The 20,215-nt window shown below is 37.0% G+C and overlaps 1 protein-coding gene across 6 annotated transcripts in view; it reads right to left on the reverse strand.

The window, feature by feature from the left end:
- Positions 1-399: 399 nt before the first annotated feature.
- The window catches only part of AGTPBP1 (ATP/GTP binding carboxypeptidase 1), a 194,384-nt gene continuing 174,568 nt past the window's right edge, over positions 400-20,215 (reverse strand). For all 6 annotated transcript variants that reach the window (XM_025281964.2, XM_025281965.2, XM_025281962.2 and 3 more), the window contains 2 exons: positions 17,700-17,860; positions 400-1,162 (listed from right to left, as the gene is read on the reverse strand). In XM_025281964.2, the coding sequence (XP_025137749.1) occupies positions 988-1,162; positions 17,700-17,860 (336 nt within the window). In that variant the 3' untranslated portion in view covers positions 400-987. The remainder of the gene's footprint in view (positions 1,163-17,699; positions 17,861-20,215) is intronic.

Below are 20,215 nucleotides of genomic sequence, written 5' to 3' on the forward strand. Positions count from 1 at the left end.
AAAAGGCTGAAATTCACTGCCTTTCCTAGGACTCAATTACAGTGTCAGCGTGCCCTAAATGAATTCACGTCAGTACACTTAATAACTGTACAGCTCAGGAGATGCAGCGTAAGCTTCATATACATTTAACACTGGCTCATACCCTCACTACGTTTTTAAAGCTTTTTAATAGTCTGTAGCAGCAGACTTTAGGTGCACCCATGGGACACAATTTTAAGAGGAAAGAGCTGTTCAAATATATTTTTTACGATAGGTATGCCTCTACTATATAAACAACGCTATAAGCATTTTTTTCAGAAGTTTTTATCAATGTATTCAAATGTCAGATTATTATAATATTTCCCCAAAGAGTCCATAGACCAAATAATCTGAACTGGTTAAAAAGGATGACAAAATGAATGCAACATTTAATATAGTCTTTATTTGTTTAATTTGGTAAATGTAGAATGTAATGGTTTCAAGGCAAACTCTGGATGATTTCAGTCACAACTCAACAGTTAACATGATTGTGAAGAACAGTCTTATCTTCAATATCTACCCATCCTTACACAGACACATCTATAGGAATCCATGTACATATATATTAGTTTTCAGTAACTCAGGATTCTCAACAACTCTGAGAATACTCAACAACTCTCAATTTAGACTTTATATTCTCACGCACTTCAAAATTATCCATTTGATGCAGGATATATAACCATAAGATTAAAAACTCATGCAGTGACACTCAGGGTTTTTTTTAAAAAGTAAATCCAATATTTGATACTTCAATGCTATGTAAAGTGCATTGAGTATCTAAAATAAAACAAGTGCCAATTTTATCATGAATTAATAACATATTTATTGTCTTGAAACCAAACAGGTCCAAGATGCTTTCCGTCTTTTCTGAGTCAGCTTTCTATAAAGTCATTTCTCTCAAATTTCCTATGTAACAAAAACCAAGATATTTCATTTCTTCTTCGCAATTAATAAGTGATGGCAAAGGGTTCAAGATAGGTATGTTCTTGATTCAGAGTCAGAGAGTGCTTCTTCTTGGGCAGAAGGTTCATAGTCTCCTGTGTTTTCAGCCAATTCAATATCTAAGTCATCATTACTTTCTGCACTGTAATCAACTTCTTCAAGGAATCGAGGTTCATCTTCATCCAAAACATAAGTGGTGGGGCTGTGGCCAAAGCATACAGAACACACAAGACTTAGTTAGGTTACAAGGCTTTAAAATAAGATTATTTGACTATACTGGATTAACTTTCATTTCAGTATAATACAAGTAGTGATTTGGGTTAATTTTTAAAATGTTATCCAAATGAACAAATTAAGACATTTGTAATAGCTGAAAATAATTGCAATGATAATATAGGGTGAAACACTAACTTTTAATTATCTGACAAGAGTATCAATATATATTCTACAATTAGATAGCTTAAAAAAAATGGACTCTCTCAGTAGGTTACTTCTTGGAAGGATTTCATCAATTTGTAGGCTTAGGAGTTTATTTTGATCACTATAAATCAAGTTAAAGATAATTTCAAGAAGCTTTATAAGAAACTGTGGTATCTAATTGGTTCCTCCAGTAATACCCTGAAACCACTTATTCTAAGTCTACAATCATTTGCCAAAAGAACAGCCCATATACCCATCCTCATAGTCTCCACTGGTCAAGAATAAAAATAAAAACAAGGGAACATTTCATACCCAGATTACTTACTTTCCCTTGGGACACAGAAGAAGATATTTGCTTAAAAGCGCTAAGTGCTTCTAAATATTTCATTAGGTAGGCTGTTTGGGATTAAGGCAACCCTTCCACTAGGTAACATATTCTTTCCTCTTCAAAAAAATCACATATTCTGATTTCTCCCCATTTGGGAGACTTTACGCATGTGCATGCACACACACACACACGCACGCACGCACACATACACACACACACACACACACACAGAATCAAAGAAACATTACAGAAACATCTCAATATCCCCCTTTTGTGACCAAAACGATCTAAATTTCATATACATGTATGTTTGTTTTACCTATCTATTTCCAAAAAAGAATTTTGTATTGCTGATGCAATTAAAAGCTATAAAATCAGACAATAAAAAGGGAACAATAATATTTTCAAATGAGCAGAGAAGCTGATGTTATTAGGCACCGAAAATGAAAGAATTCCTGCAATTGAATACTAAATTCAGCTCAAATATATGAAGTTTAAATGGAAAAGACAAGTTAATGGATTATATGGTTCTAATTTTATGAGAAGGCAAACCTCATCTGATGAGAGTATCATTTTTCCTAGAATTGTTTTAATATTGCTTATTAAAGGAAAGAGAAAAATATATTGCAAAATCAACTTGATCTTGTATAGTAAACTTCCTCTTAAACGTTCAGAGCTTGCACCATGACACAATAGTACTGATAAATCAGGCTGAGTGGTTTGGAGGATTATAGAAGACTTTACAGCACATCTAACGTTCATAAGAACAATTTCATTGTTACACAACTAAAATATCATCACTCTGTTAGGATTTTAGGGAAAAAAGTTGAATTAATTATTTGCCTTTAAAATGACAATTATTCTTTTACTTTCAAAAACCTATGATTCATTCTATTTTGACCATGGTGCTTCAAATTTTCAGGGTGTTTTTCGCTCTCTGCAATTTTTTTGAAGAGTTTGAGCAGGTAGGTGTTAGTGCTTCTCTGGCCTTGGGCTTTTGTTTGCTGGAAGATTTTTTATCACCGTTTTTATTTCAGAGCTTACGATTGGTCTGTTCATATTTTGTCTTCAGTGCTTGTGATTAGTCTGTTCATATATGTCTTCCTGGTTCAGTCTTGGAAGGTTGTACTTTTCTAAGAATCTGTTCATTTCTTTCAGGCTGTCCATTTTATTGGCATATAGTTGCTTGTAGTAGCCTCTTATGATGCTTTGTATTTCTGTGGTGTCAGTTGTAACTTCTCCTTTTTCATTTCTAATGTTATTGACTTGAGTATTCTCTTTTTTTCCTGATGAATCTGGCTAATGGTTTGTCAAGTTTGTTCATCTTCTCAAAGAACCAGCTTTTAGTTTTATTGATCTTTGCTACTGTTTTCTTCATTTCTTTTTCACTTATTTCTGCTGACCTTTAGGATTTATTTCCTTCTACTGATTTTGTGTGTTTTTTGTTCTTTTTCTAGTTGCTTTAGGTGTAAGGATAGGCTGTTTATTTGATGATTTTCTTGTTTCTTGAGGTAAGCTTGTATTACTTTAAACTTCTCACTTAGCACTTTTTTGCTGCATCCCATAGGCTTTGGGTTGTGTTTTTGTCATCTGTTTCTAGGTGTTTTTTCATTTCCTCTTTGACCTCTTCAGTGACCTCTCGGTTATTTAGAAGCGTATTGTTTAGCCTCTATGTGTTTGCATTTTTTCTTTTTTTACAGTTTCCCACCTGTAACTGATACTTAATTTCATAGCATTGTGGTAAAAAAAAAAAAAAAAAAAAAGCTTGATATGATTTGAATTTTCTTAAATTTACCAAAGCTTGATTTGTGACCCGAGATGTAATCTATCCTTAAGAACGTTCCATGTGCACTAGAGGAAAAACGTATATTTTGCTGCTTTTGAATGGAATATCCTGTAGCTATCAATTAGGTCCATCTGATATGTGTTATTTAAGGCTTATGTTTCCTTATTAATTTTCTGTTTGGATGATGTGTCCATTGGTGTGATTTAAGTGTTATCAGATCAGATCAGATCAGTCGCTCAGTCGTGTCCGACTCTTTGCAACCCCATGAATTGCTGCACGCCAGGCCTCCCTGTCCGTTACCAACTCCCGGAGTTCACTGAGACTCACATCCATCGAGTCAGTGATGCCATCCAGCCATCTCATCCTCTGTCGTCCCCTTCTCCTCCTGCCCCCAATCCCTCCCAGCATCAGGGTCTTTTCCAATGAGTCAACTCTTCCCATGAGGTGGCCAAAGTACTGGAGTTTCAGCTTTAGCATCATTCCTTCCAAAGAAATCCCAGGGCTGATCTCCTTCAGAATGGACTGGTTGGATCTCCTTGCAGTCCAAGGGACTCTCCAGAGTCTTCTCCAACACCACAGTTCAAATGCATCAGTTCTTCAGGACTCAGCCTTCTTCACAGTCCAACTCTCATATCCATACATGACCACAGGAAAAACCATAGCCTTGACTAGACGAACCTTTGTTGGCAAAGTTATGTCTCGGCTTTTGAATATGCTATCTAGGTTGGTCATAAGTTTCCTTCCAAGGAGTAAGCATCTTTTAATTTCATCGCAGTCACCATCTGCAGTGATTTTGGAGCCCAGAAAAATAAAAGTCTGACACTGTTTCCACTGTTTCCCCATCTATTTCCCATGAAGTGATGGGACCAGATGCCATGATCTTGGTTTTCTGAATGTTGAGCTTTAAGCCAACTTTTTCTCTCTCCACTTTCACTTTCATCAAGAGGCTTTTTCGTTCCTCTTCACTTTCTGCCATAAGGGTGGTGTCATCTGCATATCTGAGGTGATTGATATTTCTCCCAGCAATCTTGATTCCAGCTTGTGCTTCTTCCAGTCCAGCGTTTCTCATGATGTACTCTGCATATAAGTTAAATAAGCAGGGTGACAATATACAGCCTTGACATACTCCTTTTCCTATTTGGAACCAGTCTGTTGTTCCATGTCCAGTTTTAACTATTGCTTCCTGATCTGCATACAGATTTCTCAAGAGGCAGGTCAAGTGGTCTGGTATTCCCATCTCTTTCAGAATTTTCCACAGTTTATTGTGATCCACACAGTCAAAGGCTTTGGCATAGTCAATAAAACAGAAATATATGTTTTTTTGGAACTCTCTTGCTTTTTCCATGATCCAGCAGATGTTGGCAATTTGATCTCTGGTTCCTCTGCCTTTTCTAAAACCAGCTTGAACATCAGGAAGTTCGCGGTTCACATATTGCTGAAGCCTGGCTTGGAGAATTTTGAGCGTTACTTTACTAGCATGTGAGATGAGTGCAATTGTGTGGTAGTTTGAGCATTCTTTGGCATTGCCTTTCTTTGGGATTGGAATGAAAACTGACCTTTTCCAGTCCTGTGGCCACTGCTGAGTTTTCCAAATTTGCTGGCATATTGAGTGCAGCACTTTCACAGCATCATCTTTCAGGATTTGGAATAGCTCAACTGGAATTCTATCACCTCCATTAGCTTTGTTCGTAGTGATGCTTCCTAAGGCCCACATGACTTCACATTCCAGGATGTCTGGCTCTAGGTCAGTGATCACACCATCATGATTATCTGGGTCATGAAGATCTTTTTTGTACAGTTCTTCTGTGTATTCTTGCCATCTCTTCTTAATATCTTCTGCTTCTGTTAGGTCCATACCATTTCTGTCCTTTATCGAGCCCATCTTTGCATGAAAATGTTCCTTTGGTATCTCTGTTTTTCTTGATGAGATCTCTAGTCTTTCCCATTCTGTTGTTTTCCTCTATTTCTTTGCATTGATCACTGAAGAAGGCTTTCTTATCTCTTCTTGCTAGTCTTTGGAACTCTGCATTCAGATGCTTATATCTTTCCTTTTCTCCTTTGCCTTCTGCTTCTCTTCTTTTCACAGCTATTTGTAAGGCCTCCCCAGACAGCCATTTTGCCTTTTTGCATTTCTTTTCCATGGGGATGGTCTTGATCCCTGTCTCCTGTACAATGTCACGAACCTCATTCCATAGTTCATCAGGCACTCTATCTGTCAGATCTAAGCCCTTAAATCTATTCCTCACTTCCACTGTATAATCATAAGGGATTTGATTTAGGTCATACCTGAATGGTCTAGTGGTTTTCCCTACTTTCTTCAGTTTAAGTCTGAATTTGGCAATAAGGACTTCATGGTCTGAGCCACCGTCAGCTCCTGGTCTTGTTTTTGCTGACTGTATAGAGCTTCTCCATCTTTCGCTGCAAAGAATATAATCAATCTGATTTCGGTGTTGACCATCTGGTGATGTCCCCCAGTATTATTTGTGTACTGTTGATTTTCCCTTTTATAACTGTTAGCATTTGCCTTGTATATTGAGGTGCTCCTTTGTTGGGTGTAAATATGTTTATAATTGTTATATCTTCTTGGATTGATTCCTTGATCAATAATTACTGTTCTTCCTACACAACAGTCTTTATTCTAAAGTCTATTTTATCTGGGATGAGTACTACTACTCCAGCTTTCTTTGGATATCCATTTGCATGGAATATTTTTTTCTAGCTCCTCACTTTCAGTCTGTATTGTTTCCCTAGGTCTGAAGTGAGTCTCTTGTACATAGCGTATATACGGATCTTGCTTTTGTATCCATTCAGCCAGTCTGTGTCTTTTGTTTGGAACATTTAATCCATATACATTTAAAGTAATTTTTTTTTTTTTGCATCTATAGCTCTTTATTCTTCCCAAATAACATTCAGTTCAGTTCAGTTCAGTCACTCAGTCATGTCCGACTCTTTGCAACCCCGCAAATTGCAGCACGCCAGGCCTCCCTGTCCATTACCAACTCCCGGAGCTCACTCAGACTCACGTCCATTGAGTCGGTGATGCCATCCAGCCATCTCATCCTCTGTTTCCCCTTCTCCTCCTGCCCCCAATCACTCCCAGCATCAGAATCTTTTCCAATGAGTCAACTCTTTGCATGGGGTGGCCAAAGTATTGGAGTTTCAGCTTTAGCATCAGTCCTTCCAATGAACACCTAGGACTGATCTTTAAAATGGACTGGTTGATCTCCTTGCAGGCCAAGGGACTCTCAAGAGTCTTCTCCAACACCCCAGTTCAAAAGCATCAATTCTTCAGCGCTCAGCTTTCTTCACAGTGCAACTCTCACATCCATACATGACCACAGGAAAAACCATAGCCTTGACTAGATGGACCTTTGTTGGCAAACTAATGTCTCTGCTTTTTAACATGCTATTTAGGTTGGTCATAACTTTTCTTCCAAGGAGTAAGCATCTTTTAATTTCATGGCTGCAATCACCATCTGCAGTGATTTGGAGCCCAAAAAAATAAAGTCTGACACTGTTTCCACTATTTCCCCATCTATTTCCCATGAAGTGATGGGACCAGATGCCATGATCTTCGTTTTCTGAATGGTCAACTTTAAGCCAACTTTTTCACTCTCCTCTTTCACTTTCATCAAGAGGCTTTTTAGTTCCTCTTCACTTTCTGTCATAAGGGTGGTGTCATTTGCATATCTGAGGTTATACCTTGTGCTTCTTCCAGCCCAGTGTTTCTCATGATGTACTCTGCATAGAGTTAAATAAGCAGGGTGACAATATACAGCCTTGACGAACTCCTTTTCCTATTGGGAACCAGTCTGTTGTTCCATGTCCAGTTCTAACTGTTGCTTCCTGATCTGCATATAGGTTTCTCAAGAGGCAGGTCAGGTGGTCTGGTATTCCCATCTCTCAGAATTTTCCACAGTTTATTGTGATCCACACAGTCAAAGGCTTTGGCATAGTCAATAAAGCAGAAAGAGATGTTTTTCTGGAACTCTCTTGCTTTTTCCATGATCCAGCAGATGCTGGCAATTTGATCTCTGGTTCCTCTGCCTTTTCTAAAACCAGCTTGAACATCTGGAAGTTAACGGTTCACATATTGATATTATGATCCTATTACCATTTACTTTATTGCTTTGGGTTTGTTTTTGCAGGTCTTTTCTTTCTCCTGTGTTTCCTGCCTAGAGAAGTTCCCGTAGTACTTGTTGTAAAGCTGGTTTGGAGGGTGCTGAATTCTCTTAACTTTTGGTTGTCTGTAAAGCTTTTGATTTCTCTGTCGAATCTGAATGAGATCCTTGCTGGGTAGAATGATCTTGGTTGTAGGTTTAGTGATTTGCTAGGAAGGTTTAGAAGATTTAGCACAGAGTTATAGTCAAAGCTATTACTTATTACACTGAAGATATACAAAGCAAAATCAACCAAGAGGAAAGGTGCATGAGGCAAAGTCCAGAGGAAACCAAGGCCCAGCAAGAGCCACAGCCAAGAGGTAGAGTAGTCATCAAAGTTTTCAGCAATTTCAAAAGAATGGAGGCAAAAGCTGGAGTTCCAGGCTGCCAAATTTCCTGGAAGAAAGGAGTTACAGGGATGTGACACCCAATGGTTTTTCTCTAGTGGCATTTGACAAATTCTTAAAATACACAGAGCAAGAAGCTGGAAAGCAAAGCAGAAAGCAGCAAAACAAATATAACAAAAAATAACAGAATTTGGGGCAGTCTTGTGAGAAACCCTGGGCCTACAGCTGTGACCTCTGGAAGGAAACACTTATAAAGGGGGCAGGGATGAATGAAGAATTACACGTTTCATATGTTTACAAACCTACATCAAATCAGCTCAGTTCCTCACTAAACTGCGGCAATCTGCCCTACACTATGGCCTGTCAGAGGACAGACTGAATCCTCTTCAAATGAATATGTGCTCTTCCTTGTTCTAACAGTCTTATTTTAAAGTTTCAAATAGACATCTATGTAAGAAGAATAATTTTATTCTTTTTCTTAAGTTTTTTTTTGATGTGTACTGTTTTTTTTTTTTTTCCTAAAGTCTTTATGACATTTGTTCCAATATTGCTTCTGTTTTATGTTTTGGTTTTTTGGCCATGAGGCATGTGGAATCTTAGCTCCCCAACCAGGTATCAAACCCACACCCCACTGGAACTGCTGCTTAATGGTATGAGGATCTCCTCTGGGCAGATGATTTTTTTAAAAAAAAATGGTATTAGACAGAGGTGATTGTACAATATTGTGAACATACCAAATGCCATTACATTGTTCATTTTAAAATGGTATATTTTATGCTGTGTGAATTTCATCTTAATTAAAAATCCAAACATTATTTGATTATAAGATAGTAAATAGGCTCCATTTTAAACATGGCTGTATTTTTAATTACAATAAAACACTGTGTAGAGTTTGGTATTTTTCAACTTTACTTTCCCATAATGTTTTAAAACATACTTAACCTTAAAATCATATGCTTAATATCCTGAAATTTAGCCACCATCACAAATCTTAATGAGAAATATTATTAACTGTTTTAAGTAAGTAAGAGTAAGTGTTAGTCGCTCAGTCGTGCCCGACTCTTTGCGACCCCATGAACTGCAGCCCACCAGGCTCCTCTGTCCATGAGATTTTCCAGGCAAGGATACAGGAGTGGGTTGTCATTTCCTTCTCCAGGGGATCTTCCCAATCCAGGGATCGAACCCTGGTCTCCTGCACTGCAGGCAGATTCTTTACCAACTGAGCTACAAGGGAAGCCCATTAACTGTTTTACCAGTTCTCAAATCCTTTAAAAAAGGGTCGCTGAAAATACTGTTTAATAGTTCAGCTAACAGGTAAAAACACTTTTGCTGGGGACTTCCCTGGTGGTCCAAAGATTTAAGACACTACACTCCCAATGCAAGCAGCCCAGGTGCGATCACTGGTTAGGAAGCTACAGCCTGCATGCTGCAACTAAGCCCACAAATGGCAATGAAGATTCCAAGTGCTGCAACTAAGACCCAGTGCAGCCAAATTAAAAAAATTTTTGCTAAGTTCAAAAACACTATGTGGCTGTGTATGGTCAGGCCACTCAAGATGGCTTTACTCCTGCTCCGAGTACATCCCTGCTCAAGGAGTCCTTGCCTCATTCACAGCCTGTTCACATGACTAACCTTCCCTCTTAATCATAGAGCCTAATCAATAACTTGCCCCACCTCCCATCCCTTCATCCTAGCTAGTGACTATTCTACTTTTTGGATCAGAACGGCTCCAGTTCAGATCACTTGCTCAGTCATATCTGACTCTTTGTGACCCCATGGACTGAAGCATGCCAGGCCTCTCTGTCTATCACCAACTCCTGGAGTTTACTCAAACTCATGTCCATTGAGACAGTGATGCCATGAAACCATCTCATCCTCTGTTGTCCCCTTCTCCTCCTGCCTTCAATCTTTCTCAGCATCAGGGTCTTTTCTAATGAGTCAATTCTTCGCATCAGGTGGCCAAAGTATTGGAGTTTCAGCTTCAGCATCAGTCCTTCCAAAGAACACCCAGGGCTGATCTCCTTTAGAATGGACCGGTTGGATCTCCTTGCAGTCCAAGGGACTCTCAAGAGTCTTCTCCAACACCACAGTTCAAAAGCATCAATTCTTCGGCGCTCAGCTTTCTTCACAGTCCAACTCTCATATCCATACATGACTACTGTAAAAACCATAGCCTTGACTAGACAGACCTTTATTGGAAAAGTAATGTCTCTGCTTTTGAATACGCTATCTAGGTTGGTCATAACTTTCCTTCCAAGGAGTAAGTGTCTTTTAATTTCATGGCTGCTGTCACCATCTGTAGTGATTTTGGAGCCCAGAAAAATAGAGTCTGACACTGTTTCCACTATTTCCCCATCTATTTCCCATGAAGTGGCGGGACCAGATGCCATAATCTTCGTTTTCTGAATGTTGAGCTTTAAGTCAACTTTTTCACTCTCCACTTTCACTTTCATCAAGAGGCTTTTGAGTTCCTCTTCACTTTCTGCCATAAGGGTGGTGTCATCTGCATATCTGAGGTGATTGATATTTCTCCCGGCAATCTTGATTCCAGCTTGTGTTTCTTCCAGTCCAGTGTTTCTCATGATGTACTCTGCACAGAAGTTAAATAAACAGGGTGACAATATACAGCCTTGATGAACTCCTTTTCCTGTTTGGAAGCAGTCTGTTGTTCCATGTCCAGTTCTAACTATTGCTTCCTGACCTGCATACAAATTTCTCAAGAGGCAGATCAGGTGGTCTGGTATTCCCATCTCTTTCAGAATTTTCCACAGTTTATTGTGATCCACACAGTCAAAGGCCTTGGCATAGTCAATAAAGCAGAAATAGATGTTTTTCTGGAACTCTCTTGCTTTTTCGATGATCCAGCCGATGTTGGCAATTTGATCTCTGGTTTCTCTGCCTTTTCTAAAACCAGCTTGAACATCAGGAAGTTCACGGTTCACATATTACTGAAGCCTGGCTTGGAGAATTTTGAGCATTACTTTACTAGCATGTGAGATGAGTGCAACTGTGCGGTAGTTTGAGCATTCTTTGGCATTGCCTTTCTTTGGGATTGGAATGAAAACTGACCTTTTCCAGTCCTGTGGCCACTGCTGAGTTTTCCAAATTTGCTGGCATATTGAGTGCAGCACTTTCACAGCATCATCTTTCAGGATTTGGAATAGCTCAACTGGAATTCCACCACCTCCACTAGCTTTGTTCGTAGTGATGCTTCCTAAGGCCCACTTGACTTCACATTCCAGGATGTCTGGCTCTAGGTCAGTGATCACACCATCATGATTATCTGGGTCATGAAGATCTTTTTTGTACAGTTCTTCTGTGTATTCTTGCCATCTCTTGTTAATATCTTCTGCTTCTGTTAGGTCCATACCTTTTCTGTCCTTTATCGAGCTCATCTTTGCATGAAATGTTCCTTTGGTATCTCTGATTTTCTTGAAAAGATCCCTAGTCTTTCCCATTCTGTTGTTTTCCTCTATTTCTTTGCATTGATCGCTGAAGAAGGCTTTCTTATCTCTTCTTGCTATTCTCTGGAACTCTGCATTCAGATGTTTATATCTTTCCTTTTTTCCTTTGTTTTTCACTTCTCTTCTTTTCACAGCTATTTGTAAGGCCTCCCCAGACAGCCATTTTGCTTTTTTGCATTTTTTTCTATGGGAATAGTCTTGATCCCTGTCTCCTGTACAATGTCACGAACCTCATTCCATAGTTCATCAGACACTCTATCTATCAGACCTAGTCCCTTAAATCTATTTCTCACTTCCACTGTATAATCATAAGGGATTTGATTTAGGTCATACCTGAATGGTCTAGTGGTTTTCCCTACTTTCTTCAATTTCAGTCTGAATTTGGCAATAAGGAGTTCATGGTCTGAGCCACAGTCAGCTCCTGGTCTTGTTTTTGCTGACTGTATAGAGCTTCTCCATCTTTCGCTGCAAAGAATATAATCAATCTGATTTCGGTGTTGACCATCTGGTGATGTCCATGTATAGAGTCTTCTCTTGTGTTGTTGGAAGAGGGTGTTTGTTATGACCAGTGCATTTTCTTCGCAAAACTCTATTAGTCTTTGCCCTGCTTCATTCCGTATTCCAAGGCCAAATTTGCCTGTTACTCCAGGTGTTTCTTGACTTCCTACTTTTGCATTCCAGTCCCCTATAATGAAAAGGACATCTTTTTTGGGTGTTAGTTCTAAAAGGTCTTGTAGGTCTTCATAGAACCGTTCAACTTCAGCTTCTTCAGCGTTACTGGTTGGGGCATAGACTTGGATTACTGTGATATTGAATGGTTTGCCTTGGAAACAAACAGAGATCATTCTGTCGTTTTTGAGATTGCATCCAAGTACTGCATTTTGGACTCTTTTGTTGACCATGATGGCCACTTCATTTCTTCTGAGGGATTCCTGCCTGCAGTAGTAGATATAATGGTCATCTGAGTTAAATCACCCATTCCAGTCTATTTCAGTTTGCTGATTCCTAGAATGTCGACATTCACTCTTGCCATCTCTTGTTTGACCACTTCCAATTTGCCTTGATTCATGGACCTGACATTCCAGGTTCTGGTATTGAGCTGCATGAGCTGTTTGTATATTTGGCAAATTAATTTGTCAGTTTTTTCATTTGTTATTATTTTCTCCCATTCCGAGGGCTGTCTTTCACCTTGCTTATGGTTTCCTTCATTGTGCAAAAGCTTTTAAATTTAATTAGGTCCCATTTGTTTAGTTTTGTTTTTATTTCCATTATTGTAGGAGGTAGGTCATAGAGAATCTCGCTGTGATTTATGTCAGAGAGTGTTCTGCCTACGTTTTTCCTCTTAAAGTTTTATAGTTTCTGTTTTACAGTTAGGTCTTTAATCCATTATGTGCTTCTATCTTTCAATTTGTTAATTTGGTGTATCATACTGATTGATTTGAAGATATTAAAGAATCCTTGCATCCCTGGAATAAAGCACACTTGATCACAATGTATGATCTTTTTAATATGGTGTTGGATTCTGTCTGCTAGTATTTTGTTGAGGATTTTTGTATCTATGTTCATCAGTGATATTGGCCTGTAGTTTTCTTTTTTGTGGCACCTTTGTCTAGTTTTGGTAGAAGGGTGATGGTGGTGGCCTTGTAGAATGATTTGGGGAGTTTTCCTTCCTCTGCAGTTTTTTTGAAGAGTTTAAGTAGTATAGGTGGTAGCGCTTCTCTAAATTTTTGGTAGAATTCACCCATGAAGCCATCTGGTCCTGGGCTTTTGTGAGTTGGAAGATTTTTTATTACAGTTTTTATTTCTGTGCTTGTGATTGGTCTGTTCAAATTTTCTATTTCTTTCTGGTTCCGTTTTGGAAGGTTATACTTTTCTAAGAATTTGTCTATTTCTCCCAAGTTATATATATGGAATTCTACTACATTTTAGGTCAGACAGACCTGACAAGATATATAGCACATGCTTTCCAACAGAAAAAAAAAAAAAAAGCATATTCTTCTCAGGCAAAATTATGCAGGATAAATCATATCTTAGCCCACAAACAAGTCTTAATTAAGTTAAGAAGATCAAAATCATATTAAGCCCAAGCACAACAACACAAAACTCAAAATCAATTGGGAATTCCCTGGCAGTCCAGTGGTTAGGACTCCGTACTCTCAGTACTGAGGGCCTGGGTTCAATTGCTGGTTTGGGAAATAAGATCCTACAAGTTGTACAGTGTGGCCAGAAAAGGAAAGTAGAAATCAATTAGGAAAACTGGAAAATTCACAAATATGTGGAGATTACACAATATGTTCCTGAACAACCAATGAGTAAAAGAGAAATCAAAAAATATCTTGCGAGAAGTGAAAATGGAAATAGAACATACCAAAACTGACAACATGCAGCAAAATCAATTCTAAAAGGGAAGTTTATAACAATAAAGGTCTACATGAAGAAAAAAGAAATCTCAAATAAACAACCCAATTTTACAACTGAGGGAACTAGAAAAATAAGAATAAATAAGCCTAGAGTTAGCAGAAGGTAGAAAATAAAAAAAATCAGACAGACATAAATAAAATGGAGACTAAAAATATCCATGAAATTTAGAGTTAATTTTTTTAAAAAAAGAATAGATAAACTGTTAAGACTTTCTAAAAAAAATGGAGAAATTATAAATGAAAGAGACATCCCAAAAGATACATAAAAAAATACAAAGGATAAGAGACTACTATGAACAATTATACACCAGCAAATTGGACAACTAAGAACAAATGGAAAAAATTCCTAGAAAGATACAAGCTACCAAGACTGAATCATGAGAAATAAATAGAAGATCTGAACAGAGCAATTATGAGTGAGGAGACTGCATCAATACTCAAAAACCTCCCAAGAAAGAAAATCCCAGGACCAGATGGCTTCAGTGAATTCTACCAACCATTTAAAGACTAAATAATAGCAATTATTTTCAAACTTTTCCCAAATTAAAAGAGGAGGGAACAATTCCAAATTCATTTTATAAGGTCAGCATTATCCTCAATACCAAAGTCACAGAAAGAACTTTTAAAAAAAGAAAACTATAGGTCAATATTCCTGATGAACTTAGAAGCAAAAGTCCCCAATAAAATGTATTAGGAAATCAAATTCAATAATACATTAAAAGACTCATACATAAATCTTGATCATCTTGCACCCTTGTTCAACATATGCAAATCAATCAATGTGATTTACCACATTAACAAAACGAAGGCTAAAAATCATATAATCATCTCAACAGATGCAGAAAAGCATTTGACAAAATTCATCATCCATTCATTCAACTCTCAACAAACCAGGTAAAGAGAAAATGCACTCTTGCATAATAAAAGCTATATACAACAAGCCCACAGCTAACCATGAAATACTACAAGTTTTTCTTCTAAGATAAGGAACAAAGCAAGGATGCCCACTCTCACCACAGTACTGGCTTAAGCAATTAGAGAAGAAAAGAAATAAAAGTCACTCAAATAAGAAAGGAAAAAGCAAATTTTCTCTATTTGTAATAGACAAATATAGCATCTGTAAAAATACCACCAGCTGCATTTCTATACACTAAACAATGAAACATCAGGAACAGAAATCAAGAAAACAATTTCACTTACTATAACATCAAAAACGTTAGTAATAAATTAACCAATAAAGTGGAAGATCTGTACACTAAAAACCATTAAGACAGTGTACTCTTATGTTCAAAGCAGTATTATTCACATAGTCAAAGTATGAAAACTATCTGACCATCGACAGATGAATGGATAAGGAAAATGCAGATAGATACTAATAAAAGCTATGACAAACCTAGGCAGCATATTAAAAAGCAGAGATAATACTTTGCCAACAAAGGTCTGTCTAATCAAAGCTATGGTTTTACCAGAAGTCATGTATGGATATGAGAGTTGGACCATAAAGAAGGCTGAGCGCTGAAGAATTGTTGCTTTTGAACTGTGGTGTTGGAGAAGACTTTTGACAGTCCCTTGGACTAGTCCATCCTAAAGGAAATCGGTCCTGAATATTCACTGAAAGGACTGATGCTGAAGCTGAAGCTCCAATAGTTTGGCTACCTGATGTAAAGAACTAACTCCCCGATGCTGGGAAAGACTGAAGGCAGGAGGAGAAGGGGACAATAGAGGATGAGATGGTTGGTTGGCATCACTGACTCAATGGATGTGAGTTTGAGCAAGCTCTGGGACCTGGTGATGGACAGAGAAGCCTGGCATGCTGCAGTCCATTAGGTTGCAAAGACTTGGACATGACTGTGCAATTGAACTGAACTGATACAATGGAATATTATTCAGCCTTTAAAAAAAGGAAATCCTTTCATTTGCTACAACATGGATGAAACTGGAGGGCATTATGTTAAGTGAAATAAGCCAAACAAAGAGAAATACTGCTTGGTGTCATTTACATGTGAAATGTGAAAAAAAAAAAAAAAAAATGAAACAACTCATAGAAACAGAGAGTAGCAAAGCGGTTGCCGAGGGGTAGGAGGCCGGCAGAGGAGGCAACAGGGAGAGGTGAAAATAATACAAACTTTCAGTTGTTGAGATAAATAAGGTCTGAGGAAGTAATGAATAACATGGTGACTATACAACAAAGGTCCGTCTAGTCAAGGCTATGGTTTTTCCAGTGGTCATGTATGGATGTGAGAGTTGGACTGTGAAGAAAGCTGAGTGCCGAAGAATTGATGCTTTTGAACTGTGATGTTGGAGAAGACTCTTGAGAGTCCCTTGGACTGCAAGGAGATCCAACCAGTCCATTCTAAAGGAGATCAGTTCTGGGTGTTCTTTGGAAGGAATGATGCTAAAGCTGAAATTCCAGTACTTTGGCCACCTCATGCAAAGAGCTGACTCATTGGAAAAGACTCTGATGCTGGGAAGGATTGGGGGCAGGAGGAGAAGGGGACAACAGAGGATAAGATGGCTGGATGGCATCACCGACTCGATGGACGTGAGTTTGAGTGAACTCCAGGAGTTGGTGATGGACAGGGAGGCCTGGCGTGCTGCGATTCATGGGGTTGCAAAGAGTCAGACACGACTGAGTGACTGAACTGAAATGACACTAGAGAATGCTGAATTATGTAATTGAAATTTGCTATGAGAGCAGAACTGAAAAATATTTCCCAACACACATACACAAAAGTAAATATGTAATGTGATATATGGACATGTTAATAACTCAATGGGGGAAATCCTTTCACAGTGTATACATATATACACCAAATCATCACATTGTATACTTTAAATATCTTACAATTTTATTTGTGAACTTTTACCTCCATAAAGAGGTAACACCAACAATGAAACACTAGGAACAGAAATCAAAAGTACATAAAATAAAGGAAAAGGAAGCTTCTAAACATCAATGAGAACAACTTTATGCATATTTATTTAATAAATAAATATATCTATAATTATTTCCATTATTGTTTACCAAGTGTTTTGAAGTGTAGAGAATGCAGGTAATCACTATCTCAGTTATCACATTATATGAAAATAGAGTTCTAATTAATGTTTTACTACACTTAAAACTGTTAAGTTGATACATACAACAGAGCCTGGCAATAAATTGACAAATCTGATGTCAGTGTCTACTAACAAAAACCATGAAGATTCTATAAAATGGGACTATTTCCAACTATATGTACCAAACTATAAAATGCTAAACTCTAGTATTATGATTAAGAAATAGGATATCAAATTATGTCTGAGCCTGTATCTGATCAAAATTTACATACATTGAATTTTAGGAGCAAAAGATTACCTACTTAGAAAAATACTTGTCACATGTAGTTAAATTTTCAGAGTGATACTAAATTAGCTGTTTCTAGTAGATGTAACCAGAAGATATTGGAAAGCCATTTGATGTGTATGGATTATCAAGATAATAAAACTTCTTTTGAAGTATGAATTTTGGCTCCAAGTGTTCTTAATTTATATATTATCTGATACATGCTTACTTATGAGTTAAAAGTAAATCATTAAGATTACTAAAATAGCATTTCAAATATAAGGGTAATTTACTAAAATTTTATCCAAATACCAATGTTAAAAGAATCAAGAATATTATCACATTTTGGAACATACATTAGATGTGCAAACTTATTTATATAAATTCTAAAAATGCTTGACTGTTAAAATCTCTGTGCCTTTCCTCTTACTTAACTATGAAGTCTAACAGTATACTACCAGATAACAAAAGAATACAACAAGTGTGTCTTACCTAGTTACTTTGCAGCTAGATTCAATCAAGTCATTCTCAAAGTCAAGCAGGCTGGAAGGCAGATTATATTCCAATGGGGATGTCAGTCTTTTCAAACGCAATAGACCAACACAAAATTTTGCTCCCATCTCTTCCAATTCTCGAGTACCAATCTGTAAACCCTAGAAATAAAGCAATAATAAACATGTAACTAGGACATTTGCTATCCTCTGGCTATATCTCATTAAAATTACATAAAAGGAATTTGAAGCTATATTAATAAAATAAAAGCCTGTTACTTTGTATGAACCTACAACTCATAAGCACAGTGTCTTAACAATGTAAGATTATTTTAAGTCAAAAAGGAAACCATCTTAAAAAAGAATTTCTAAAATGTCTATTCTCATTTACTGTGTGCAAAATATTTTCACCAACACACTGAGAAGGGGGAAAAAAAGCAGATGACTATCTTGAAGGTAAGTTATTCTTGGAGCTCATATGTAAAAGTATATTTTTACAAGACCTTGCTAGTACTTGTAATCTACTACTCAGATGCTGACGTCGAAATAGTGTTACAATCAAGGCTCCAGTCTGTATACTTGAATATTAGTTTATACATACTTTTTCTACATGATAAATAGAAACCAGTGAGTAAAAAACAAACAAAAGAAAGGTGACTATGTAAAAAAAAAAAAAGAATCAACAAATCTAAGCCAATAAGGTAGAAATAAAATAAACTCTTATGTTTCATGTCAGTTAAGAATGCCCATTTCAAATCTGATCTAATAAAACAAAAATAAAATTTTACCACAACACTTTTTAAACTAATAGCTTCCCAATAAACAATATAAGGTTCAGCAAAAGTTAAACATTACCACATAAAGGATAAAAATTGACTACTGTAAATTGACTACTATTTATCATTTACTTTTCAGATAAAAATGAAACTCTAAAGTAAATAAAATCCTTACACCAACAAAGGCTGCAACCATCTAAAACCATACAGCAACTGAAGAGGTAAATTATAAAAACTGTTATTTACTCTGTGAAGCACATGCCTTTAAAATAATGACTGACTGACTGTTTAAATAGTCTGGCCACCTCCAAATACTCTAGGAAATGTAACTTAACTAACTTTATTAGAAAATGCATTTGCCTTCTTAATCTAAGAGGTTTAGAAAGGCTATGCCTATTCCTGAGTTAGCTCATCAAAAATAAAGAATATTTGAAACCTAAAATTCAGTAATATAGGAACATTCTTGAGAGTGAAAAGATTTGTTTCTTAAAATATTATTAGACTCACACAACTTATTAGCTAATATTAACAAGTTTGAAAAGTATACATTATGTGGTGGGAGGGGAGGATGGGGGTATATGGGAATTCTGTATTTTGCACTCTATTTTTCTGTGAATCTAAAGTTGCTCTTTAAAAAGTCTGCTAGTTAAAAAAATTTTTAAAGAAGTATATGTTATGATAAAAGGATTGAATTTTAGATGTAAAAAACTTATTTTTTGTAGTAAGACATACTTCTCTAAGAGTTTTATTAAATCAATGTAACTCTACCAGTGTAAACCACATGAAGTATATCAATATAAATCATATAAAAGAGAAATGACTATTCATTGTGTGCCCACTCAGTCATATCAGACTCTTTGCAACCCCATGGACTGTAGCCCACCAGTCTCCTCTGTCCATGCGATTTTTTTTCACGGAAGAATACTGGAGTGTTGCCATTTCCTTCTCTAGGGGATCTTCCCAACCTAGGAATCAAACTTATGTCTCTTGTGTCTCCTGCATTGGCAGGCAGATTCTTACCACTGAGCCTCCTGGGAAGTCAACTATTTATTATGTATCCATTTTATTTTTAAAAGTTAAAATTAATAATTTTTACAAAACTTGTCTAACATTTTATGTTTCAAAATACATTTTAGATATTTTATGTGGCTTTTTCAATGACCAAATATATTTATCAAAGCAAAAACAGAACTTTTAAATAACCCAATGAAAGTCTATAAGTAGAATACAAATCTTGTATATTCTCGAGATTAGTTGTTTGTCAGTTGCTTCATTTGCTATTATCTTCTCCCATTCTGAAGGCTGTCTTTTCACCTTGCTAATAGTTTCCTTTGATGTGCAGAAGCAACTCCTACAGCTCAACTCCAGAAAAATAAATGACCCAATCAAAAAATGGGCCAAAGAACTAAATAGACATTTCTCCAAAGAAGACATACAGATGGCTAACAAACACATGAAAAGATGCTCAACATCACTCATTATCAGAGAAATGCAAATCAAAACCACAATAAGGTACCATTTCACACCAGTCAGAATGGCTGCGATCCAAAAGTCTACAAGTAATAAATGCTGGAGAGGGTGTGGAGAAAAGGGAACCCTCTTACACTGTTGGTGGGAATGCAAACTAGTATAGCCACTATGGAGAACAGTGTGGAGATTCCTTAAAAAACTGGAAATAGAACTGCCTTATGATCCAGCAATCCCACTGTTGGGCATACACACTGAGGAAACCAGAAGGGAA

This window comes from Bubalus bubalis, chromosome 3 (assembly GCF_019923935.1).
Source record: "Bubalus bubalis isolate 160015118507 breed Murrah chromosome 3, NDDB_SH_1, whole genome shotgun sequence".
Lineage (NCBI taxonomy): Eukaryota > Metazoa > Chordata > Mammalia > Artiodactyla > Bovidae > Bubalus > Bubalus bubalis.